Source organism: Pelmatolapia mariae, linkage group LG6 (assembly GCF_036321145.2).
Source record: "Pelmatolapia mariae isolate MD_Pm_ZW linkage group LG6, Pm_UMD_F_2, whole genome shotgun sequence".
NCBI classification, from domain to species: Eukaryota; Metazoa; Chordata; class Actinopteri; order Cichliformes; family Cichlidae; genus Pelmatolapia; species Pelmatolapia mariae.
Window position 1 is genome coordinate 10,052,915 of NC_086232.1, and position 27,209 is coordinate 10,080,123.

Sequence of the window (27,209 nt, forward strand, 5' to 3'; positions counted from 1 at the left end):
ATAGATATGGGCAAGTAGGAACTTCTACAATTGCTAGTTTGTTCAGAGGTTTGTTATCATCCATTCAGATAGAGGACCACTAACATGAGTATGGGTACGAATGTCAAAAATCACTCAATAATGTTAATGCGGTTGTGTTAGTAATACTGTGAGTGCTCATATAGCAGCTTTGAGATGCATTTGTAGATATTATTACGTGTTCTACCGTCTTTATGTTGCTAGCTAGCTAAAGTTACGGTGTAAAGGTTAGCATAGATTGTAGTAAAGCGGTTACTATTTAAACAATATCAGGAAAGAAATATTAGCTTCTGTCATTACTAATTAAGTTTTTACCTGTAAAATGATCACAGCCACAGATTCACAGTAAATATCCTGATTAGCTAGCGCTTCATTTAAAGTGTATGATACTCATACTTAACCAGGGTCAGTGTAAAATAGGGTGACCGACCGTCCTCTTTTCCCCGGACATGTCCACTTTTCACGTTCTGTCGGGGGCGCCCGGGGGGATTTTTGAGATTGATAAAAATGTCCGGGTTTTCCTATATTCCGACAGAGGACCCATGTGTGAGACGTCATTCCCGAACTGCTGTTTTGTGAGCGCTTATTCTGCGCTCACAGACGGGACTGACAGTGCGCAGCAATGCGCCTAATGATGTTTAAAAGATCCCAAAGCGCAAGTGCATTTTTTCAGACGAACTGCAAAAGAAATTTCCCTTGTACCGACCCTAGCTGGATTGGCCATCGGGCATACCGGGCATTTTCCCGGTGGGCCGATGGTGATTTTTCGTTTCTACGGCCGATGGTTTTATTGTTGTTGTTGTTGTTGTTTTTGTAACAGTATAAACAGTGAAAGGTGGTGGATTGGCCAGATGCGGGCCGATGTGTAAAAATAACTCAGTTATTTGGTGGTGTATATGTCTGAGCTTCCACAGAGGCCAGCAGGTGGATTAGGTGTTAGGGGAGGCAGGAGGAGGAGAGACTCGAGGCGGGGTCTATGATGTTACTGATAGTGATATGATATCAATTTGGATATGTGGTGAGACGGAAACATGAAGATGAAACCAGGAGATGTCCTTACTGAATCATCAGAGCTGAACAGGTTTTTAGAGAAACAGGGTTACCTTTAAGGTGGCATGAATGAGTTGAAGGGAAGTTGTGGACTGTTTCTGAGAGACAAATAAAACCAGCATCTTTTTCTATGTAGCTGACAGCTGGTAACTGTGCAGGGGCGAGTCTAGCAAAGTTTTGCCAGGGGGCCAGGTAAGGCATTAACAGGGAAAGGGGGGCTCAAAGAAATACTTTTCTTTCCTATTCTCATTTAAAATGTCTAGCTTGTAATCTGGGTCCAAAACTCCGACCACTTCAGGTCCCAAAGTCAAACGAACACTTTAATAAAATGATCAGCGTTGCTGCTTTGCCAGGTGTAACCATTAAGTTTGACATTCAGGCATCCATGAAATCAGAATTTATGAAATTTAACAGAGTTAGATGTTAGCAGCGCTCTAGTTTCTACCTAAACATGATATAGCATGTTCTGACTCAGAGATTTTTGAAAAAAATAAAACGTACAGCTCTGCTATCACTTCCAACATAAATGAAGACAGAAAACTAAACAGCAGTGACGTTTGTAGGGTTACTGAAGCTGGACTATCTGGTATATAATGCTGTGCTACATGATCGCTAGCGACACAGCTATCTTAGCATAACATAAACACAGTGAAACTGGAGGATGAACGCTAACTTTTTGAACGCTAAGTTAGTGTGAGGGTTCCTGATGGTTAGGGACAAATGCAATCGCATGGCAGGATGCTGTAAATGGACCAAACTTCAGTCAAGAGAACAACTGAGATAATCCATCCACAATATAGGGTAAGTCATTAATATATTGCAACAACATGGGAATAGAGCAGCTGCGAGAGAATTCAGCATTAATTAATTACAGTGTGATAATGGGACCACATCCTGAGAATCAAATAAGTTTGTTTCTTATTTCGGTCCAATCCAATCTGTCTTTATTATAAAGCACTTTAAAATACCCGGCACAGGATCAAAGTGCTGTACAGTAAATAAGTTAAGAACAATGGAATAAAACAAAACAGTAAAAAAATAAAACATAATACATAAAAATTAAAACAGCCCTATATTTAAAAAGAAGATAAAACAGCATTGAATCAACTAAAACAACTAAAATAAAACTAAAACTAAAAACCAACATCTCACAAAGAGTCAAAGGCCAGGGTGAATAGATGGGTTTTCAGGAGTGAATTAAAAAAAATAGGCAGAGAAGGGGCCTGTCTTATCTCTAAAGGCAGAACGTTCCACAATTTTGGAGCTGCTACAGCAAAAGCACAATCTCCTCTAAGTTTACGCTCAGTCCTGGATACATTCAGGAGCAGCTGATCAGCTGACCTGAGAGAGCGAGTGGGTGTATAAGGCTGTAGCAGCTCAGAGAGATAAGATGGGGCTAGGCCATGGAGGGCTTTAAAAGCAAATAAAAGAATTTTAAAATAAATCCAAAATAAAAGTGGCAGCCAGTGAAGTGAAGCTAAAATAGAGGAGATGTGCTCAAACTTTCGAGTGCCAGTTAAAAGATGAGCTGCAGCATTTTGCACCCTCTGTATCTCTACGGTGGCTGGGAAGTGCAAAGCGCAACAAATTAAAAAACGGCAACAAATTAAAAATCCGCAACAAATTAAAAAACGGCAACAAATTAAAAATCCGCAACAAATTTAAAAACCACAACAAATTAAAAATCCGCAACAAATTAAAAAACTGCAACAAATTAAAAATCCACAACAAATTAAAAAACCGCAACAAATTAAAAATCCGCAACAAATTAAAAAACTGCAACAAATTAAAAATCCACAACAAATTAAAAAACCGCAACAAATTAAAAAACCACAACAAATTAAAAAACCACAACAAATTAAAAATCCTTGACGGAAAGGGATTGTCTGAAATACCGGAAGTGACACAACGATTAGCCTAATAGGGCTTTTGGAGAGTGATGTCACGAGAGGGGGCGTGGCCAGGAGCGAAAGAGTTTGGTCCGTTTACAGACACGGCTAGTGATGTCAGACTTAAAGACCGGATAAAGAGTGATATGAACATATCTATAACTTACCGGAATGAAAATGTCTGGAGTGCACCAACAGATATTTGGAGATGGAAGAGAACTGGATATCAGCTCGTCTCACAGCTGCTATCCAGACTAGACGCCTTCTTTTGGTAACATCCGATACATGAGCTGCCTCGTGTTGCTTCCAGGTGGGGAAAGAATGAAAAGATAAACCATTTTCAACCTTATTCCCTTGCCGGTCGTGTGATCTAACTTTACAACCGACTGCACAGCAAGTACGAACCATAGCTGGTGTTATCCGTGTACTTTCGCTCCTCTTTCGCTAGCGCTTTGTTCGGCCCGCAAACATGGCGCCTCAACCAAAAATCCTGGCCACGCCCCCTCTCGTGACATCACTCTCCAAAAGCCCTATGAGGCTAATCATTGTGTCACTTCCGGTATTTCAGACAATCCCTTTCCGTCAAGGATTTTTAATTTGTTGTGGTTTTTTAATTTGTTGCGGTTTTTTAATTTGTTGCGGTTTTTTAATTTGTTGTGGATTTTTAATTTGTTGCGGTTTTTTAATTTGTTGCGGATTTTTAATTTGTTGCGGATTTTTAATTTGTTGCGGTTTTTTACTTTGTTGTGGATTTTTAATTTGTTGTGGATTTTTAATTTGTTGCCGTTTTTTAATTTGTTGCGGATTTTTAATTTGTTGCGGTTTCTTAATTTGTTGTGGTTTTTTAATTTGTTGTGGATTTTTAATTTGTTGCGGTTTTTTAATTTGTTGCGCTTTGCACTTCCCAGCCACCGTAGGTCCCTATAGAAAGTACATTACAATAATCCAGCCGAGTGCTAACAAAGGCGTGGATAACTGTCTCAAAGTGCTGCCACGAACGAATTGGTTTTATTTTAGCCAGCTGCCCAAGCTGAAAGAAGCTTGATTTTACGACTGCCTTAATCTGACTGTCAAGCTTCAATTCACAGTCTTATTTAATATTCATACACGGCAATGTGATGTATAGTAATATCTAGCACATCTGTGGCTGTGCAAGCTGCCAGTTTCTTGGTTGCTCTTTTTATCCCACTGGCTTTGACTGTGTAAATACACCCGCTAGTTAGTTTTGGCTGCAGTTAACTTTGGTAGTAGGGGTGGGTCGCCCATGACAAGATGCAAAACAATTATCTAGGATACTTACGTTTTACAATCCAAGCCTAAATCTCTATCAGTGAATCTGACTTGAGGTCTGCTATTTTTAAATGTTTTAGGCTACGTTCACACTGCAGGCGAAAGCGCATCAAATCAGATTTTTTTGACCCTATGCGACCCATATCCGATCATGGTATGACAGTGTGAACGGCACAAATCCGATATTTTCAAATCCGATCTGGGTCACTTTCGTATGTGGTACTGAATCCGATACATATCCGATGTTTTAGAAAGCGACTGCTGTTTGAATGGTCATGTCGCATTAAATCTGTCTTTTACGTCACTGACACGAGACAGACGCCAATTATCAGCGCCGGAGAAGCGCCCAAGAAGACATCGCGAACGTTTCCTGGCCATCCAGTGTAGATGTTAGTGAAACTGTTGGGAAGACAACGTTGGAGAAACGTGAACATTTTATTTGTACTGTATAATCTGCAGATTCTGACCGAAATCTGCAACTATCCTTTGAAGCACCGCTCCTCTAAAACAGCAATAAGGATAATTATTAGGTTATCTTATGTAAATAACAAAATAAATTAAAGCAAAAATTGGGAAACGTAAAGTCCGAAGTCTTTATATTAACGGCCATCAGTCAAACAATATTGTTTGCTCTGGGTCTAAACAGAGCGCGTTGTGTGTGACGTCTTCTTTTGCGCATGCGGGCCGCTTTGAGCGTTCACACTGGAGAGCGTTTGCTGTCGCATTTTATTTGTAGTGTGAACAAGCAGACAAAAAAATCGGATTTGATCAAAAAAATCGGAATTGAGCATTAAGACCTGCAGTGTGAACGTAGCCTTATACTCGGTTATGTCTCTTGGAAATTTGGGCTCTAAATTACAAATGTCTAAATGGCTCATTGGGAGATAGAAACCTTTTAAACTTTCAACCTTGACAAAACTACTGTTTTTCAGACTACATGTAGTTGTCCTGGTATGTTAGGTTTATGAAACACAATTACTTTTTATGTCTGCTTTCCCATTTTTATAAAAATTACTTATATTTTGATGAAATGCTTTAAGTTTGCAAATGATCAGATTACATAATTCGAATACAATGTATCCAGCTCAAGGTCGTAGGAGGTTGAAGCCTATCCCAGCTGCCACAGGGCAAAAGCAGGACAGGCTGCCAGTTTATTGCAGGGCTAACGCAATGTATATGATAGAAAATCAACTGAAACCGAAATGTATTTCTTTATAACACCCAACATAAAAAGCTTCTTTCCAAACCAGAGATGTTTAGGACGCTTTTTGAAATTCTGACTTCTCTGAACCGCTCCCTCACTGTGGCTTCTGGTCTTCCCCTAATGCAGCTTTAAAGTATTAAGTATGAAGCAACAGTGCTTCTCTTTGCTGAAATCTGTGTTCTCTCTACTGATAAACAAAAGAAACAGTGTAAAATGTATTAATAAATTAGTAACAAAAATATAGTGTAGAAGGTAAGTAGAGACTTTTCATACCATCTTCAAGCGTAATGCTTTTAAGTCCCACTCTCAATGCAGCCTGACTCAAAACCTGATTATAAATGGTTCAGCACAGACACACAGACAGAGAGGTACAAATGTTTAGTATTAACTTAAGTTACTGATCATTTACAGTATTACAGAGTCTGTCAGTCTTTGCATGATGTAAACATTACTGTTAAGTTTCTAGCGGACTCCCAGGTGTCACAGGTGTGCCAGCAGGAAAGTGGGTCAATAAACCTCCATCCTGAAGTTTGTCATGCAGGAGCCAGACTTTGTTCACACAGGTAGAATTATATTTTACACTGACTCTGGGTAAGTATGAGTGTCATACAGTTTAAATGAAGCACTAGAACTATCCATCCATCCATCCGCTTCCGCTTATCCTTTTCAGGGTCACGGGGGGTGCTGGAGCTGTCAGGTGCTGTCATAGGGCGAGAGGCAGGGTACACCCTGGACAGGTCGCCAGCCTGTCGCAGGGCTAACACACAGGGACAGACAACCAATCGCACTCACATTCACTCCTGCATTTACACCTATGGGCAATTTAGATTTTTCAATAAACCTATCCCCACATAGTACATGTCTTTGGACTGTGGGAGGAAGCCGGAGTACTCGGGGAGAACATGCAAACTTATGAACCCTAAAGGCACTGTAACGAGCAGATATTTATTATAGATCCACTGAAGCTTATCGGGATACTTACTGTGAATCTGTGGATGTGATTAATCATGTTACTGGTAACTTTATTAACTAGTAACTTAGAAACTTAGTCATAACAGGAGTTAATATTTCTGTCTAGACACCATTTAAATAGTAACCACTTTACCACAATATAAGCTAACCTTTACAGCATAACTTTAAGCTAGCACCATAAAGACAGTAAAACACGTAATAATATCTACAAACGCATCTCAAAGCTCTTATATTACTCAATACAACCACATTAACATTATTAAGTGCAGTGTTGGGGAGTAATACATAGTAGTACAGGTGTTACGTATTTAAAATACAAAACATGAGTAACCATTTTGTTACAGTTACCACTTAAATAGGTGATAATCAGAATACAGTTACTTTGTTGAAATAAATGGATTACACAGCGGTCATTTTTTGTTTCATATGTTAGGCTATCCCATCTCTAATTTTGGTAATTAAAGTATTGCCGGAAACCCAAATAAAACACACAATAAGAGGCTCGAATGTACTGTTAATGTTGGTGGCGTCAGTTACACAATGGACCAGGAGCAAGCACAACAGAGCTAGCAGTGCACGGGCAGGAATGCATTTCTTACTTGGAAATTACAACACCATTTCACATTTAAAGAAGAAAAGGATGGGCGAAATCTGACCTTTCAATGCAAACCCCTTTGCCAGCAACCAAGCTGCTCTCAGAATCAATAGACTCCACCTCCACCTCAAAGAAACATCTGGAAGTAAGTTCTTTTTTAAAAACTAACGTTAGCCTACTGCAACTACCATGTGCTATGATATTTTTATTACTACTGAAGTCCACTTGCCACCAAGCTAACATCTAATCTTATCTTAACATCTTATGTTAACTTATGTCAACATAAGTCTTTGCTCCTCTACAGTAAATATTCAGGGAGATTTGGGCTTAACAGCCAGTTAGTAGAGAAAAACAAACAAGAATTTGCAGGACGTGATCGCTACATTCATGTAGTTGTAAGCACGACAATATATTAAGTCTGTGAAGATTCTCAGTCATCACGTCATCGTAGTCTAAAGAGCTTGGAAAGAAAAGCGTCTGGTTTTCTTTAAGTTGGTTGAAGATGTTCTAGGACGTGAGGTGAAACGTCTTCAAGCAGCTTAAAATGCAAAAAGTTAACAGAAAAAATAATGACTATAAAGTGTGGTGCATTGTGCCGTGAATAATCAACAATGCATACTGTTCTACACTTCATGACTTCATGACATCTCACTAAAAGATAAAATCAAAAAAACATTAAAAAAAAACAAAACAATAAATCATGGATCCATCCTTTATTCAACCTGTTTGTGAGGAAAGAAGCCAAAGCAAAAAAACCCCAGACCTCTCCACAGCCACCTCCTCCAGCTTATCCAGGGAATCGAGACGTTCACAGGCCAGCCTAGAGAGCTAATCTCTCCATGGTGTCCTGGGTCTACACCTGAGCCTCCTCTCGATCATCCATGCTGGACCAGAACACCTTACCCAGGAGGCGACTACTTCAACTGGCTCCTTTCGATGTGGAGGAGAAGCAGCTACTCTGCTCTGAGCCCCTCTGAAATGACTGCACTCCTCACCCTATGCCAAGGAAACGCGCAGCTCCTCCTGAGATAAAGGTGACTTCTGACACCTTTATCCACGATCTTTCACTTTCAAAACAACAATGACAGACTTAAAAGAAGATCAAGGCTGTATTAACATATTTCTGGTGCTTTTCTATAGCAATGTAAAAGCTGCGTCGCCATCTTGTGGCAGATGACTGCATAACATTTAGAACGCAACAATTTGTCATTCTCTCTGATTCTTACAAGTGTGACTTCTAACATGTCAACATACAAAAAGTATCATAAAGATTTGGATGGATGTAACATTTGACCTCTGACCTCTCTGTCAATGTAAAACTGAAGGTTAAAGTGATAATAATTCTATTTAGAGCTATTTAATACTGTTTCTTACTGCCATTGTTAGTATTGACAACATATAGTTATATAGGGAATTCTTAAAATGGTGTTTAAAATTCTGCTGCCTTTGTATTGGCATTACTTAGGAAAGGATACTGCTATATGGGGATTCTAAATATCACATTATAGTCAGCATTTAAACATCATGTCAAATTTGACCTCTGACCTCACTTTTACGTATCACATCTGCCTTTGTTTCACTTTGTTTCACACGATGAAGAATGAGCTGCTAGTTGGTTAGAAATAAACTGCATTATAATATTATATAAAAAGCTCAAGTTATTTCAGTTATTTACAAATCAATACCTATTAACTATTACCTACTTGTACACAATGTTTATGTAGAAAATACATTACTTTTCGCTTAAAATTAAATCCTGCCCAGATGATGAGAAGATTGGGCAGAGGTTTGCAATTCTTTTGAATTTTAGCTTCTTTTTTTTTCCTACCTATTATCACATGCAGACATCTACCTGGGGAACTTTATGTCAGTCATCTTGGTGTTTTCTCCAAACTCTGTTTTGAGGAAGTCCTCTAGCGGTGCTGATTCATAGGGTCTTGATCCTTTGAACACCTGCTCCTTCATCCTAAAGTACAGGCAGCGCAGGTACTCCATGGATTTACCTACACATAGAAGAAGTGTCATTGTTGTTCTGATGCTATGTGATGAAAACCCTGAGCACTGGAAAAGAGAACACAAACACACCGTGGATTATAGCCAGAGCCAGGATGCCTCCCGTGCTCGTGCCAGCTACCCAGTCGAAGAGCTCTCTGGTGGGTCTGCCCGCCTCTTTCTCCAGAGCGATCAGCATCTGGATCAGCACCAGGCCTTTAATACCACCACCATCAAGACACAGCAGTCTGTCCATCCTGTCGGATGACCAAGACCAATATGATGAATTTTATCCAACCAATCACTTGCATATCCAACTTTTTAGATCCTCTGGAACAGAGCAGAAGCCTTGAAACAGAGTTTACTGAAAAGAGTCATGTGACCAGCAAAACCAAACATCACAAAACACAGAACAGCAAAATAAAGCAAAGCAAAGTAAACCTGGAGAGAAAGGCCTTTAACGCATGCAGGTCAAAGCCAACAAATGGTAAAGAAATCAAGGAGGGCAGAGGCTTTCAGTGCATACTGAACAATGGCATTACTACACTGTGAAACCTATTATTGTGCAGCACAGAACAGCAGAAGGAACGTAAGCCTGAATTCTTTCTCAAAGTGAGCAGTGGGTGTATTAATTATACACTTTACAATAATGCGAATTATTAATATTACATTTGTATCAAAGTAGATGAGGAAATGTTGTTTTTATAAACACTTTCATGAGGAGTTTATGGCCACAGTCACAATGTGAGTGTCACATCTGTATCTCAAAACTGAACACAATATGATCATTTTATAAATGATGGCCCCACTTTTAGTTAAATAGACAGTATAGATAAAGCAGTGTATGGTTTAGGATAAAGTATGAGGAATATCACATCCACCCTTTAACGTCACATAGACTTTGAAAAAAAGACACACACTTACAGCACAATTAATATCAGATTTATAATAACTGTACCCTAGAGACTAAAACCAGCTTCTTCCCCACAGCTGTCACTCTACTGAACTCAGTCCCCCACTGAACCTTTCCATCCACACCTCCTATCCCTCCCAATGACCATGATCTGCTTGTCTGTATAGCAATTTAGAACATCTGTATGCTATACAGATCATCTGTACATTGTCTATAGTTCTTCTGTATATTTAGTTTCTCTGTGCATAATCTGTTCATAACTATTCCACCATTTATACTACCCATATCTGTATATATCAGAATATTCGTACATTTGCCCGTAGTACATCTGTATATTTGCTCTCTACTGAACTTATCTGTATATAATTGCTCTCATTGCTCTTGCTAGTCTTGCACGTCTGATTAGATACAAACTGTATTTTGTTACCCTGTATTCATACATGTGTAATGAGAATAAAGTTTAATCCTACTCCTATATCTTAGAGGAAAGTACATTGTACTCAACAACATTTAGCCGACTTCTTAATTTACAAGCATTTGTAAGCTTTACAGGTTTTTCTACTGCTTTTAGTTTGATATAGAATTATTTTTCAGGCACATATACATGATTAATGGGACTGTAGACTGAACTACCCAACAGCACACATGTAGAGTTGTTAAAGTTAGCAAAACCTTATACACCTACAGCTATAAAATGCTACTTCTGCTAAAAGTAAAAACAGGTGAGGCTGTTTTAATGTAACAATAACTGAAATATGAAGACAGCACATCATTTTTATGTTTTCATGCTTTCTGTTGTTATACTATAAAGTTAAAATACTTTGGTCATTTAAAAAAAACATGATCTAGGAAGAGATGTGTGACGGTGTAATGTGGTTTAGTTTACCAAAGTAAAATTGTAAATGTATTTCTATAACATAATTTTTAAACATTTTAACTCAACTGAACTTTTTTTTCCTTCAATCTGATTGTCTCCACTTTTCAGACAACTAAAGAAGACATTAAAAAGATGCTGAGAAAGAACGCCATCCTTTCTCGAATTAAAAATATTCTCAAACCTACAGAAGACCTAGAGAAGCAAATTTGTGATCAGATTTTCAATGGTCACTCAGAATCCAGGTGCAGTGGACCGAGGGTGGCTGGTTAGAACTTGACAGCCTTTAGGGAAACACCCAGGGACAGCCTGCTTCGACTTAATGAACGGGAATTCAGCCCAGCATCTTCACTGAGCTCTGATGGAAGTTCAATAACACCTCGAGAGAGTCACACTCCCGAGGAGCTCAGGGCTATCCTAGTCAGTAGCCTAAAGCTCAATATGTTAGCTACTAATAATATCTTTGTATTGTTTTTGTTCGGACCGATGTTCACAGGCTTGCTCCTGTTTGTTGTTGTGGAAAAATAATTTAAGCATCGAAATGAAACCGATTTCCTGAGATTTATTGAAAGAAAGTTCAAACCTTTGCAAAGGGATCAACAGGGTTTGTACCAGCATTGACAAAAATGCTAAATTATAACAGCTCTTGTATATCCGTCGCATGGATGCAGTCTTGTCTAATCAGTGGTTGGGAGTGAAATTCTCCCCATCATGTAGGCACCAGTTTGGTAATGAAGTGTGTCATGGCCTTGAGCAAAGCTTACAGTTAGAGTGTATGAAGACTGAAAAACAACTACAACTTTGTACAAGAAAGTTACAAATACATATCAATAGTACACAGAGGTTAGAGGAGGTGAAACACAAGTTTTTCCATCACATTTGTCATTCCCCTTCATCAAGACCAGGTATTTAAGGAGCAGCTGTGGCAGCAGTTCTCTTCCTGATCATTGTCTCCTCTACAGCATTAACTCATGCACACATCCCTGTGCTGATTATCACTTTGTGAGTCAGACACAGAAAGCAAATAAGTTATTTTGTCCTGACTTAATGCCCCTTAAAACTCACCTATTTCAGACTTACAGTTTAATACTATACAATATAGCAAATCTCCAACTGGACAGTGTTAAATAACATTATTTCCTTTGAAACTTGAAGCTTTGAAAATCTTTTTGCATTGGGACAGAAATTATTATGACAAACTCTTTTAAAGATACATAGATACAAGCTCATGTTATTCATCTGAAGAAACAGACAGATAGAATGAGTGTGATAAAGGACATAGTGTGTTGTTACACTGGTAATGCCAGCAGAGGCAGTATCGGTTCTGTAAGAAAGTGGAAGAAGGGAGCGTCCTGCAGGAGGCAGTGAACGGACACTGATGTTATAAACATGTGGCTAAGAGAAGGTTCAGTAAACAAGTAGCAACAATATTCCTGTGTGAGGCTCAGTCATTTCATTTTTATTTTTTGAAGATGCAACATCCTAAAGGTGTATATAGAAAACATGTTGATCCTGAAGCATTTATTGAAGCTTCTGAGCTATTTGTGTAATCTTCTCCTGAAGTTCTCGGGTAGATTTGGCCCTTCGATTAGGAATTTAACATCTCGTACAAAGTTAAAGACTTTTATTTGAGTTTGGTAGAATTCTATTTCAAAGAAAAACAAGACTCTCTGCTAAGTTGATGACATCACATTTTACATTCTAAGTGGATGACATCACGCTCCATTTGCACTCCATGACATCACACTCCAGATCAAAGGATCAAAAGGAAATTGAGCAATAACATTCTCTCAAAAGTCCTTAAGTAGGACACCAGCGTGCACTCAGTATGTCTCAGAACTGTGCAACTGTATAGGAACACACCACGAGCCAACCTCTAGACAAAGATTTGACACGTTCAGTGTATGCAACAAAACACAAACCCAAACCCCGATCGAATAGAAAAAACATCATTCGACACTGTAAGACAAAAGACAAGAGAAATGCAAGATATGCAGCAAAACCTTGATCCCCAGGAAGGGACCTCATCTGCCGCTGTTCACCCTAAGCAGCAAAATCCAAACCCAAGAGGGAAAAACAAGGCACCAAATGGGGGGACTCCATCTGATGCTGCCAAACCAAAGGGCACAAACAAGAAGAAGATGCAGAAAAATGCAAACCCAAACCCCAGAGCCAGAAACCCTGGACCCAATCGAGGGCCTTGGCCACATCAGCCCAATGCCCACTTTAAACCCAATAATGGGCCTGGGCAACATTGGCAAAATCCACAGTTTTTGCCAAAACAAGGGCCTGTGCCACATCAGCCCAATGCCCATTTTAAACCCAATAATGGGCCTGGGCAACATTGGCAAAATCCACAGTTTTTGCCAAAACAAGGGCCTGTGCCACATCAGCCCAATGCCCACTTTAAGCCCAATAATGGGCCTGGGCAACATTGGCAAAATCCACAGTTTTTGCCAAAACAAGGACCTTGGCCACATCAGCCCAATGCCCACTTTAAACCCAATAATGGGCCTGAGCAACATTGGCAAAATCCACAGTTTTTGCCAAAACAAGGGCCTTGGCCACATCAGCCCAATGTCCACTTTAAACCCAATAATGGGCCTGGGCAACATTGGCAAAATCCACAGTTTTTGCCAAAACAAGGGCCTGTGCCACATCAGCCCAATGCCCACTTTAAACCCAATAATGGGCCTGGGCAACACTGGCAAAATCCACGGTTTTTGCCAAAACAAGGGCCTGTGCCACATCAGCCCCATCCTGACCATAACACCAACGATGGGCCATCTCAGCCACAGCCTCACTTAACACCAAATGATGGCAGTCGTCCATACAAAGAGACTGATGAACTGGGTGCTCTGAGATTCCACCTGCAGGAGGCTCAGAACATGTGGAAAACCAATCTTTACAAAATGACAGCTGCAAACCACAAAGCTGCTGCAGCTAAAACTCAGAATGATTGGCTTCGCCTGCAGCTACAGTGCTGCAGAGAAAACGCTCAAAAAACCATCCTTGAGCTCCAAAAACAGCTGGAAGAGGCTCGTAGAAAGACACCCGAGGAGAACTTCACCCCTGAGGTGAGTGAGGCTCCTGTTGAAGACAGCAACACAGCTGTCACAGCTGCAGAGCTGAGTGTGGACGCTTCAACACAAACTGCAGAAGCGCAACACACAGACTCTACAGATGTGAAAACCGATCGAGAAGCTGAGTTGGAGATCCAGTGCAAAAAACAGCAAGAAGAGATCGAACAACTCCGTGAGCAGCTCCTCAAAACTCAAAAGAATCTAGAAGAGGAAGTTGCAAAGCGTGAAGATCAGGAACAAAGAGCCAACTGTGAGCTCGCTGAGCTGAAAGACAAACTCAGCACCAGTGAGGCTCTTTGTGAAAAAAATGATTTGAAGGCGCAAAACTTAAAAGAAGAGCTGGAGAAAACCAAAGCTTCCCACCTGGAAATCGTGGAGAAGCAAAACCTGGAGAACACAACAATCTGCAACCAACTCGGGCAACCAGAGGAAGAAAAGATCTCACTTCTGGAGTTTTTGCAGTATCTGCAAGAGACAATAGAAAAGCAAGTAGACCAGTCCAACGTTGCCAGTCCTGAAAATTCTCCAGCCCAAAACGAGACACTCCAGGAGAATCAGCCAGAAAAAGAGGAGGCCAGCGCTACCAAACCAGAAAGTCCAGAGGCCCGAGAAGACAAAGTGCCAAAAGAAAAACCAAAAAAGAAAAAGAAGCGCAGTTGGTTTTGGAGACTATTCACTTAAGTGACTTCCACTCCGCCTCCGTCCCCCCCCCCCCCCCCCCCCCCCCCCCCCCCCCAACCGGTCGCGGCAGATGGCCGCCCCTCCCTGAGCCTGGTTCTGCCGGAGGTTTCTACCTTTTGAAAGGTAGTTTTTCCTCCCCACTGTCGCCAAGTGCTTGCTCATAGGGGATTGTTGGGTTTTTTCTTTAGTTCAGTTCAATTCAACTCATTTGTATGTAAATACTGTTGGATTGAATTGAACTGAACTAAAGAAGATTTTTAGGAGACGGAGTAGTCACTGAGTGAACCAGGGTATTATAACATCTTACCCATAAAAAAAAATTACAATCAAAAAAGTTAAATAAACAATTGGATTTAACAAAACATCTGAAGTGTGAACATTTTGTCTCATTTAAAACATATGAAAATGTCCAATTATAACAACCTAACAGCAGAAATAAAAACGTTTACATCCTGGTTGAAAACATTGTTCTGTGAATGATATCCACTGTGTCTGTGTTGTTGATGCCTTTTGGGGGGAAAAAAAAGTCTAAAGTATTGTAGTTGAGTACAGCTCCAGGTTTTGTACAGAGTACTTTCCATTTGCTGTAACTTTACTCTGCTATCTCATCAATAAAAGGGAAGAGGTATACCTAGCTGTGTGGTGCGCTGACAAAAACCTGCTCCTGAATACCTGAATAATATAGAATAGTCATTTGTCTGTGGAAAGAGATTTCTTTAAAGCTCTGGACCTGCACTCAACAATATTTATCAAAGTCTTGCAACTCTAGAAAATGAGCAGAAAGACATTGATGGAGTGGTAAGTATTAGTATATTAGTAATCTTTGGCGTCATTTTGTTACGGTCCTAGCAGGGCCTCCTCCTGAAGTCGCCTGTGTGGACGTGTCCTACCGTCTCTCCTGCCTCAGGTGCCACCTTTTTCTTTTGTACAGCTGACTCCCATCAGCAGTTAAAGGTATTTAAGGCCAGAGAAAGGTGAGCTCTGGTGCCAGAGATCCATGTTGGTGGTTGCAGCTAGTGAGCTGTGTTTGTTTGGAGGTTGTTTACTGCTGCTCTGTGGAGTGTTTGCTGACTAAACTCTTTTTTACTTATTTTTCAGTTTGCTGACCGACGCCTGAGTTTTTTTGTTTATTTCTTTAAATGGTAATAGCAGCTTGTCCGTCTCTTTTAGTTGAGCTATTAATAGAAACTGTAATAAAATTCTTTAATTTAAACATTTTGCCTCTCTGTCTCCTTTTTCTGACCCAGACACTTTTTGTTACTTCTCCTCATCCCCTAGACCGTTTTAGGGGAACGTAACACATTTATATGAATCTTGCCGAAGTTTAATTCTACTTTAGACTAACCTGTTTTACTTTTCATTTGATTTGCACTTTTGCTTGGCAAAATTGTTTCTTTACTGGTGTTTTCCTGTCTTCTGATCATCTGAAAGGTATATACACACCATGTAATTAAAATAAAATAACAAATTCATTTTACACAGAGAGAAGGCATCCAGAATGAAAAGTTAATAGCTATGTTTGCATAACCCTTTATTAAAATATGCTTTCATGACATTATTGTTTGTTGCACGGTGGTCAGAGCTATCAGTGGCTGATGAGTGGGACATGAAATGTCACCTCTCGGGACACTGGGGAGGGAGCCTGAGTTAGTGTCTTGGGTTGAGAGATACTGACCTCAATAAACAGTTTGGGTATCTGCGGCTGTATGGTCTGGACACTCAGGTGAGGAGAGGAGCTGAGCTGGAGACATCTGACAGAGGCCCCGGTTCAGATCTTAAACTCCCAGTTTGAAGTGAAGACAGAGCTGAGTGTAAAAGCAAAGATCTCAATTTACTGTCTGAGCTACGTCCCTGTCTTCACCTATGGTCATAAGCTTGATTTAAAGATTGAAAGAACGAGATCACAGATACAAGCAGCAGAAATAAACTTCCCCTGTCAATCTTTTCTGTTCTGCGAGAGCAGACTTTTTTTTTAAGTAGAGCAAATATAACTGTGCTTTAAAGAATATGATTGTTTCCTTGCATGACACATGGAGATGAGTTCTCTGTCACAAATGGTGTGGTCACCTGCAGGTTGAAGGTCATTGCAACTCCAATCCACATCCACTGCTACTGTACTTAAAAGAAGTTAGAACAACATTAAAGACTTTGTTCAGGTAATTGCATTTGGATCACCTAAATCATGCCTGGACTGACAAAGAAATCATCCTTATAGGTGTTACAACATACCAAACTTCTGTTGTTAAATCCAGCAACCAGCAATGACACTGGAATGCCATTCCTACCGGAGAATTGTAGTCTGATTGCATTACCAGAAAGTAATCATTTCAAGCACTGAGGACAGCTATAGTACTAGTACCTTGGAATCACACAGGCAAATGGCAACCATGAAGAGGCCGCTTGGCAAGCTGCAACCACCAAACACCTGCAGAGAGTAAGGCGACTTCTGAGGAGTCAGCCAAATGGGGTGGACAAGATCCAGGGCAACATCTACACCCTGCTGTTGGTCAGATACCCTGCTGGGACAAGAAGTTGGCCAAAGGAAGCAATAGAAGCCACTGACATCAATACAAGAAAGCTCCTTATCATGCATAGAGGGTTTCAAAGCAATAAACAGCCAAGTTTAATAAGGGTGCAGGCTGACTGAGATGAACTGAAACAACAACAAAGCAGTTAGGTCAATATTCAGATATTTTATTCCCATACCATTTATACTTCAGGATTAAGCCAAATACAAAAAAATAAAAATACAAAATAATTTGTTCCTCCTGTCCGTGTTGTGCAGATAGCAGCAGGGCTTCTGTTCCTTTATCTTTCATGTAGATGATTCATTCAAATACATCTTTCATGTCAGTTTTAAGATTTCATATTAATATCATATTTTATCAACAGACATGAGGCTAAATATTGCGTTTCAAGTCAGTTTAAATAACTCAGAAAGGCATTAGATTACTACGGAAGGAAGAAAAGGTACAAATGTGGGTTCCACACATAAGGCAGAACTGGTTCAACATCACCACCATCTCAGCTGCACCTGAGAATACTGCTGATGCTCTGGTGGCAACTCAGGGTCCCTTTTATCACACAGCTTAATGGAAAAATTCAATGACTCGGGTGTATTTGTAAGTGTGTGTCTGAAGTGAATGAGATGAACAAGTGAGGAAAAAAGGGAAGGAAACACTCCAGACTTACCTCAACAAATCCAGAGGTAGATTAACCCACAGTGTAGGGGGAGTGGAAACTTACATGACACTGTAACAGTCAGTTTACATTTCCCCAGTACAACCTCAACTTTTTCATTGGTTCATATGTTAGAAGTAAACCTGATCAACCACAACAGGATCAGTGCGAAGGTCACATGATGCTACATAAAACACCTTTGAACAGGCTTTAGTAGGTCAGCTGTTTCCTGGGTTAGCTTTCCACATATTTAATACTTTTGTACTCATACTCAAACTGATTCATTCAGTTTGAAAACAGAGCACAACAACACAGACATTACAGTTTTTAGTCAGACATACAGCTCAGTAATCTCACTGCTCCATTCAAACACTCTTCACAGCCTCCATTTGTGATGTTCTTGTGCTTTTAGTTGTTCAGTAGTAATTTTGCCAGAGACTGGAGGACCTCCCTCTTCTCATACAGATACATCTGGGTCTCCCACAGCATGTCCACCAGGGCTGCGTCGCTCACCTCATCCAGCATCACCTCCTGAGATAGTTGGGGGCTCAATCTGCACACAATGCAATGGACACAGTGATTAATAAACAAAATAATGATAACTAACTGTGCAGAGAGACATACTAAAGATAGTAAAGACAAAATGTAAAAAAGGTTCAATAAAAACACCAGAAAAAAAAATCACCATTACTGCTGAAGAGCTTTTGGAGCTACGTTCATGCTTCTTTTCCACTGTAGGCTTGCTTAAAAGACAATGCTGAATCACATGTTACAACAGAAAAAGAGTGTGTGTGCTAAACTGACTGACTGCAGTGCAAACCTGTTATTTGGTGCTTTATGAGTTTCTAACAGAAGTGAAACTACAGCATTTGGTCTCAGGTTCTCACGTGAGTACAGTGAAAAAGACGAGATGCAACATAACCTCATGACCTTGTGACACTTTAGGGTCCTTTTTAATCACACAACTTAACGGAAACACTGACATCAAAATGTATATGTATGGACTGATATCATATTTATAAACACAAACATCTATATATTTATAGATGCATGTCTTCCCGACATCCCCAAAATACAGATTCTTCCTAGGTTCTTCACAGAGAAACTATGAGAGAAATAAAAGAGAAATGCACAAACGTGTCTGCAAATGAAAAAGCTCAAATTTTGCTGCAATGAAACTGTAAATTAGGTACATCAAGTGAAAAAAAGGTTTCAATATTAGAACTAGATTTTATTAAATAGTCAATTTCAGCTTTCAAAGGTTAGTTTACAAGGCGATGGCACAACTCTATCTAATAGACTTCAACTTGCTTATGTAAATAGGGAATCTTCTTCACACACTAAGGTTAAATATGGAGTTGCACAGGGTTCTCTGCAGGGATCAGTTCTATTTATATTCTACATGCTTCTCTTAGGCAGGCATGTTATATATATTTCTATTGCTATTTAAATGATGTGCACCTTTATCTATCCATGAAGCTAAAAGACACAGCAGTTAGTTCCACAGTGCTTCTTTTACCTCGTCTTCCTCCCCTCACCCTCAACCGCATATAGCCGCCCCTCTCCCTGAGCCTGGAGATTTCTTCCTGTTAAAAGGGAGTTTTTCTTCCCACTGTCACCAAGTGCTTGCTCATAGGGAGTCATCTGATTGTTGCGGTTTTCTCTCTATTACTGTAAAGTAATTTACCTTAAAATATAAAGTGCCTTGAGGTGACTTGTGATTTGATGCTTAATTAAAACCAAACTGAATTGAAATGTCATAACTACATCCATGTAAAGTAATCTATAATGTGACCAAACTGCAGTCATGTCCTATATAGGCTGGTCATAAATGTCCTACTTCCAGATAACTGACATGCTGCAGATTTGATCACAGTGACAGTTCACATGTAATGTACATGTGAATCAGTTTATACAACTGTCTGCATTTAATCAATAGTTATTATTAATCTCTGGCTCTCTTCCACAGCATGTCGTTGTCCTGTCTCGTCCGCTCAGCCCCAACCGGTCACCGAAGATGGCCGCCCCTATGTGAGCCCGACTTTAGTGCAGGTTTCTTCCTGCTTGCTCACAGAGGGGTCATATGATTGTTGGGCTTTTCTCTATTTTCTGTATTATTGTAAGGTCTTTGCGTTACAATATAAATTGCCTTGAGATAACTGTTTTTGTGATTTGGCACCATTTAAATAAAACTAAATTAAATTGAAGTAAACAATCAGTCTTACAAGAACTAAAACTAACACGTGTGTCGTTTCTGACCTGTGGTAAATGGTGTCGATCATTTCACACCACGCTCTGGCCCTGTCCACTGCACAGCCATCAGAGTCTGTACACTGTGCAGTAAGAGAGACATTTTTATAATGAGCAAGACAAACATGCTTTAACAAATGCTTTTGTTATTAGAACACCAATACATGCACAAATGTCAAATGGAAAAAACACAAATAACAGATTAAGTAAAAAATAAATAATCAGGGCACATTACAAGAATGGCCAGAGTTAACCACACAGACAGAAACTGAAAAAAATGATGTACTCACACAGTCCACCAGCATTTTGCCCAGCTCTTTTGCTCCTAACATGAGTAACCATTTTGTTACAGTTACCACTTAAATAGGTGATAATCAGAATACAGTTACATTGTTGAAATAAATGGATTACACAGTGGTCATTTTTTGTTTCATATGTTAGGCTATCCCATCTCTAATTTTGGTAATTAAAGTATTGCCGGAAACCCAAATAAAACACACAATAAGAGGCTCGAATGTACTGTTAATGTTGGTGGCGTCAGTTACACAATGGACCAGGAGCAAGCACAACAGAGCTAGCAGTGCACGGGCAGGAATGCATTTCTTACTTGGAAATTACAACACCATTTCACATTTAAAGAAGAAAAGGATGGGCGAAATCTGACCTTTCAATGCAAACCCCTTTGCCAGCAACCAAGCTGCTCTCAGAATCAATAGACTCCACCTCCACCTCAAAGAAACATCTGGAAGTAAGTTCTTTTTTAAAAACTAACGTTAGCCTACTGCAACTACCATGTGCTATGTGATATTTTTATTACTACTGAAGTCCACTTGCCACCAAGCTAACATCTAATCTTATCTTAACATCTTATGTTAACTTATGTCAACATAAGTCTTTGCTCCTCTACAGTAAATATTCAGGGAGATTTGGGCTTAACAGCCAGTTAGTAGAGAAAAACAAACAAGAATTTGCAGGACGTGATCGCTACATTCATGTAGTTGTAAGCACGACAATATATTAAGTCTGTGAAGATTCTCAGTCATCACGTCATCGTAGTCTAAAGAGCTTGGAAAGAAAAGCGTCTGGTTTTCTTTAAGTTGGTTGAAGATGTTCTAGGACGTGAGGTGAAACGTCTTCAAGCAGCTTAAAATGCAAAAAGTTAACAGAAAAAATAATGACTATAAAGTGTGGTGCATTGTGCCGTGAATAATCAACAATGCATACTGTTCTACACTTCATGACTTCATGACATCTCACTAAAAGATAAAATCAAAAAAACATTAAAAAAAAAACAAAACAATAAATCATGGATCCATCCTTTATTCAACCTGTTTGTGAGGAAAGAAGCCAAAGCAGAAAACCCCAGACCTCTCCACAGCCACCTCCTCCAGCTTATCCAGGGAATCGAGACGTTCACAGGCCAGCCTAGAGAGCTAATCTCTCCATGGTGTCCTGGGTCTACACCTGAGCCTCCTCTCGATCATCCATGCTGGACCAGAACACCTTACCCAGGAGGCGACTACTTCAACTGGCTCCTTTCGATGTGGAGGAGAAGCAGCTACTCTGCTCTGAGCCCCTCTGAAATGACTGCACTCCTCACCCTATGCCAAGGAAACGCGCAGCTCCTCCTGAGATAAAGGTGACTTCTGACACCTTTATCCACGATCTTTCACTTTCAAAACAACAATGACAGACTTAAAAGAAGATCAAGGCTGTATTAACATATTTCTGGTGCTTTTCTATAGCAATGTAAAAGCTGCGTCGCCATCTTGTGGCAGATGACTGCATAACATTTAGAACGCAACAATTTGTCATTCTCTCTGATTCTTACAAGTGTGACTTCTAACATGTCAACATACAAAAAGTATCATAAAGATTTGGATGGATGTAACATTTGACCTCTGACCTCTCTGTCAATGTAAAACTGAAGGTTAAAGTGATAATAATTCTATTTAGAGCTATTTAATACTGTTTCTTACTGCCATTGTTAGTATTGACAACATATAGTTATATAGGGAATTCTTAAAATGGTGTTTAAAATTCTGCTGCCTTTGTATTGGCATTACTTAGGAAAGGATACTGCTATATGGGGATTCTAAATATCACATTATAGTCAGCATTTAAACATCATGTCACATTTGACCTCTGACCTCACTTTTACGTATCACATCTGCCTTTGTTTCACTTTGTTTCACACGATGAAGAATGAGCTGCTAGTTGGTTAGAAATAAACTGCATTATAATATTATATAAAAAGCTCAAGTTATTTCAGTTATTTACAAATCAATACCTATTAACTATTACCTACTTGTACACAATGTTTATGTAGAAAATACATTACTTTTCGCTTAAAATTAAATCCTGCCCAGATGATGAGAAGATTGGGCAGAGGTTTGCAATTCTTTTGAATTTTAGCTTCTTTTTTTTTTCCTACCTATTATCACATGCAGACATCTACCTGGGGAACTTTATGTCAGTCATCTTGGTGTTTTCTCCAAACTCTGTTTTGAGGAAGTCCTCTAGCGGTGCTGATTCATAGGGTCTTGATCCTTTGAACACCTGCTCCTTCATCCTAAAGTACAGGCAGCGCAGGTACTCCATGGATTTACCTACACATAGAAGAAGTGTCATTGTTGTTCTGATGCTATGTGATGAAAACCCTGAGCACTGGAAAAGAGAACACAAACACACCGTGGATTATAGCCAGAGCCAGGATGCCTCCCGTGCTCGTGCCAGCTACCCAGTCGAAGAGCTCTCTGGTGGGTCTGCCCGCCTCTTTCTCCAGAGCGATCAGCATCTGGATCAGCACCAGGCCTTTAATACCACCACCATCAAGACACAGCAGTCTGTCCATCCTGTCGGATGACCAAGACCAATATGATGAATTTTATCCAACCAATCACTTGCATATCCAACTTTTTAGATCCGCTGGAACAGAGCAGAAGCCTTGAAACAGAGTTTACTGAAAAGAGTCATGTGACCAGCAAAACCAAACATCACAAAACACAGAACAGCAAAATAAAGCAAAGCAAAGTAAACCTGGAGAGAAAGGCCTTTAACGCATGCAGGTCAAAGCCAACAAATGGTAAAGAAATCAAGGAGGGCAGAGGCTTTCAGTGCATACTGAACAATGGCATTACTACACTGTGAAACCTATTATTGTGCAGCACAGAACAGCAGAAGGAACGTAAGCCTGAATTCTTTCTCAAAGTGAGCAGTGGGTGAATTAATTATACACTTTACAATAATGCGAATTATTAATATTACATTTGTATCAAAGTAGATGAGGAAATGTTGTTTTTATAAACACTTTCATGAGGAGTTTATGGCCACAGTCACAATGTGAGTGTCACATCTGTATCTCAAAACTGAACACAATATGATCATTTTATAAATGATGGCCCCACTTTTAGTTAAATAGACAGTATAGATAAAGCAGTGTATGGTTTAGGATAAAGTATGAGGAATATCACATCCACCCTTTAACGTCACATAGACTTTGAAAAAAAGACACACACTTACAGCACAATTAATATCAGATTTATAATAACTGTACCCTAGAGACTAAAACCAGCTTCTTCCCCACAGCTGTCACTCTACTGAACTCAGTCCCCCACTGAACCTTTCCATCCACACCTCCTATCCCTCCCAATGACCATGATCTGCTTGTCTGTATAGCAATTTAGAACATCTGTATGCTATACAGATCATCTGTACATTGTCTATAGTTCTTCTGTATATTTAGTTTCTCTGTGCATAATCTGTTCATAACTATTCCACCATTTATACTACCCATATCTGTATATATCAGAATATTTGTACATTTGCCTGTAGTACATCTGTATATTTGCTCTCTACTGAACTTATCTGTATATAATTGCTCTCATTGCTCTTGCTAGTCTTGCACGTCTGATTAGATACAAACTGTATTTCGTTACCCTGTATTCATACATGTGTAATGAGAATAAAGTTTAATCCTACTCCTATATCTTAGAGGAAAGTACATTGTACTCAACAACATTTAGCCGACTTCTTAATTTACAAGCATTTGTAAGCTTTACAGGTTTTTCTACTGCTTTTAGTTTGATATAGAATTATTTTTCAGGCACATATACATGATTAATGGGACTGTAGACTGAACTACCCAACAGCACACATGTAGAGTTGTTAAAGTTAGCAAAACCTTATACACCTACAGCTATAAAATGCTACTTCTGCTAAAAGTAAAAACAGGTGAGGCTGTTTTAATGTAACAATAACTGAAATATGAAGACAGCACATCATTTTTATGTTTTCATGCTTTCTGTTGTTATACTATAAAGTTAAAATACTTTGGTCATTTAAAAAAAACATGATCTAGGAAGAGATGTGTGACGGTGTAATGTGGTTTAGTTTACCAAAGTAAAATTGTAAATGTATTTCTATAACATAATTTTTAAACATTTTAACTCAACTGAACTTTTTTTTTCCTTCAATCTGATTGTCTCCACTTTTCAGACAACTAAAGAAGACATTAAAAAGATGCTGAGAAAGAACGCCATCCTTTCTAGAATTAAAAATATTCTCAAACCTACAGAAGACCTAGAGAAGCAAATTTGTGATCAGATTTTCAATGGTCACTCAGAATCCAGGTGCAGTGGACCGAGGGTGGCTGGTTAGAACTTGACAGCCTTTAGGGAAACACCCAGGGACAGCCTGCTTCGACTTAATGAACGGGAATTCAGCCCAGCATCTTCACTGAGCTCTGATGGAAGTTCAATAACACCTCGAGAGAGTCACACTCCCGAGGAGCTCAGGGCTATCCTAGTCAGTAGCCTAAAGCTCAATATGTTAGCTACTAATAATATCTTTGTATTGTTTTTGTTCGGACCGATGTTCACAGGCTTGCTCCTGTTTGTTGTTGTGGAAAAATAATTTAAGCATCGAAATGAAACCGATTTCCTGAGATTTATTGAAAGAAAGTTCAAACCTTTGCAAAGGGATCAACAGGGTTTGTACCAGCATTGACAAAAATGCTAAATTATAACAGCTCTTGTATATCCGTCGCATGGATGCAGTCTTGTCTAATCAGTGGTTGGGAGTGAAATTCTCCCCATCATGTAGGCACCAGTTTGGTAATGAAGTGTGTCATGGCCTTGAGCAAAGCTTACAGTTAGAGTGTATGAAGACTGAAAAACAACTACAACTTTGTACAAGAAAGTTACAAATACATATCAATAGTACACAGAGGTTAGAGGAGGTGAAACACAAGTTTTCCATCACATTTGTCATTCCCCTTCATCAAGACCAGGTATTTAAGGAGCAGCTGTGGCAGCAGTTCTCTTCCTGATCATTGTCTCCTCTACAGCATTAACTCATGCACACATCCCTGTGCTGATTATCACTTTGTGAGTCAGACACAGAAAGCAAATAAGTTATTTTGTCCTGACTTAATGCCCCTTAAAACTCACCTATTTCAGACTTACAGTTTAATACTATACAATATAGCAAATCTCCAACTGGACAGTGTTAAATAACATTATTTCCTTTGAAACTTGAAGCTTTGAAAATCTTTTTGCATTGGGACAGAAATTATTATGACAAACTCTTTTAAAGATACATAGATACAAGCTCATGTTATTCATCTGAAGAAACAGACAGATAGAATGAGTGTGATAAAGGACATAGTGTGTTGTTACACTGGTAATGCCAGCAGAGGCAGTATCGGTTCTGTAAGAAAGTGGAAGAAGGGAGCGTCCTGCAGGAGGCAGTGAACGGACACTGATGTTATAAACATGTGGCTAAGAGAAGGTTCAGTAAACAAGTAGCAACAATATTCCTGTGTGAGGCTCAGTCATTTCATTTTTATTTTTTGAAGATGCAACATCCTAAAGGTGTATATAGAAAACATGTTGATCCTGAAGCATTTATTGAAGCTTCTGAGCTATTTGTGTAATCTTCTCCTGAAGTTCTCGGGTAGATTTGGCCTTTCGATTAGGAATTTAACATCTCGTACAAAGTTAAAGACTTTTATTTGAGTTTGGTAGAATTCTATTTCAAAGAAAAACAAGACTCTCTGCTAAGTTGATGACATCACATTTTACATTCTAAGTGGATGACATCACGCTCCATTTGCACTCCATGACATCACACTCCAGATCAAAGGATCAAAAGGAAATTGAGCAATAACATTCTCTCAAAAGTCCTTAAGTAGGACACCAGCGTGCACTCAGTATGTCTCAGAACTGTGCAACTGTATAGGAACACACCACGAGCCAACCTCTAGACAAAGATTTGACACGTTCAGTGTATGCAACAAAACACAAACCCAAACCCCGATCGAATAGAAAAAACATCATTCGACACTGTAAGACAAAAGACAAGAGAAATGCAAGATATGCAGCAAAACCTTGATCCCCAGGAAGGGACCTCATCTGCCGCTGTTCACCCTAAGCAGCAAAACCCAAACCCAAGAGGGAAAAACAAGGCACCAAATGGGGGGACTCCATCTGATGCTGCCAAACCAAAGGGCACAAACAAGAAGAAGATGCAGAAAAATGCAAACCCAAACCCCAGAGCCAGAAACCCTGGACCCAATCGAGGGCCTTGGCCACATCAGCCCAATGCCCAATTTAAACCCAATAATGGGCCTGGGCAACATTGGCAAAATCCACAGTTTTTGCCAAAACAAGGGCCTGTGCCACATCAGCCCAATGCCCATTTTAAACCCAATAATGGGCCTGGGCAACATTGGCAAAATCCACAGTTTTTGCCAAAACAAGGGCCTGTGCCACATCAGCCCAATGCCCACTTTAAGCCCAATAATGGGCCTGGGCAACATTGGCAAAATCCACAGTTTTTGCCAAAACAAGGGCCTGTGCCACATCAGCCCAATGCCCACTTTAAACCCAATAATGGGCCTGAGCAACATTGGCAAAATCCACAGTTTTTGCCAAAACAAGGGCCTTGGCCACATCAGCCCAATGTCCACTTTAAACCCAATAATGGGCCTGGGCAACATTGGCAAAATCCACAGTTTTTGCCAAAACAAGGGCCTGTGCCACATCAGCCCAATGCCCACTTTAAACCCAATAATGGGCCTGGGCAACACTGGCAAAATCCACGGTTTTTGCCAAAACAAGGGCCTGTGCCACATCAGCCCCATCCTGACCATAACACCAACGATGGGCCATCTCAGCCACAGCCTCACTTAACACCAAATGATGGCAGTCGTCCATA

The 27,209-nt window shown here is 39.8% G+C and overlaps 1 protein-coding gene across 1 annotated transcript; it reads right to left on the reverse strand.

Moving 5' to 3' along the window:
• Window positions 1-17,335: 17,335 nt before the first annotated feature.
• Window positions 17,336-20,313, reverse strand: LOC134628449 (85/88 kDa calcium-independent phospholipase A2-like). Its single transcript, XM_063475128.1, has 3 exons — window positions 20,282-20,313; window positions 20,001-20,074; window positions 17,336-18,294 (listed from the first exon to the last, which is right to left on the reverse strand). Exons 1-3 carry the CDS (start codon window positions 20,294-20,296, stop codon window positions 18,150-18,152), a joined length of 234 nt encoding a protein of 77 aa, XP_063331198.1. The 5' UTR covers window positions 20,297-20,313; the 3' UTR covers window positions 17,336-18,149.
• Between the last annotated feature and the right edge of the window lie 6,896 nt (window positions 20,314-27,209).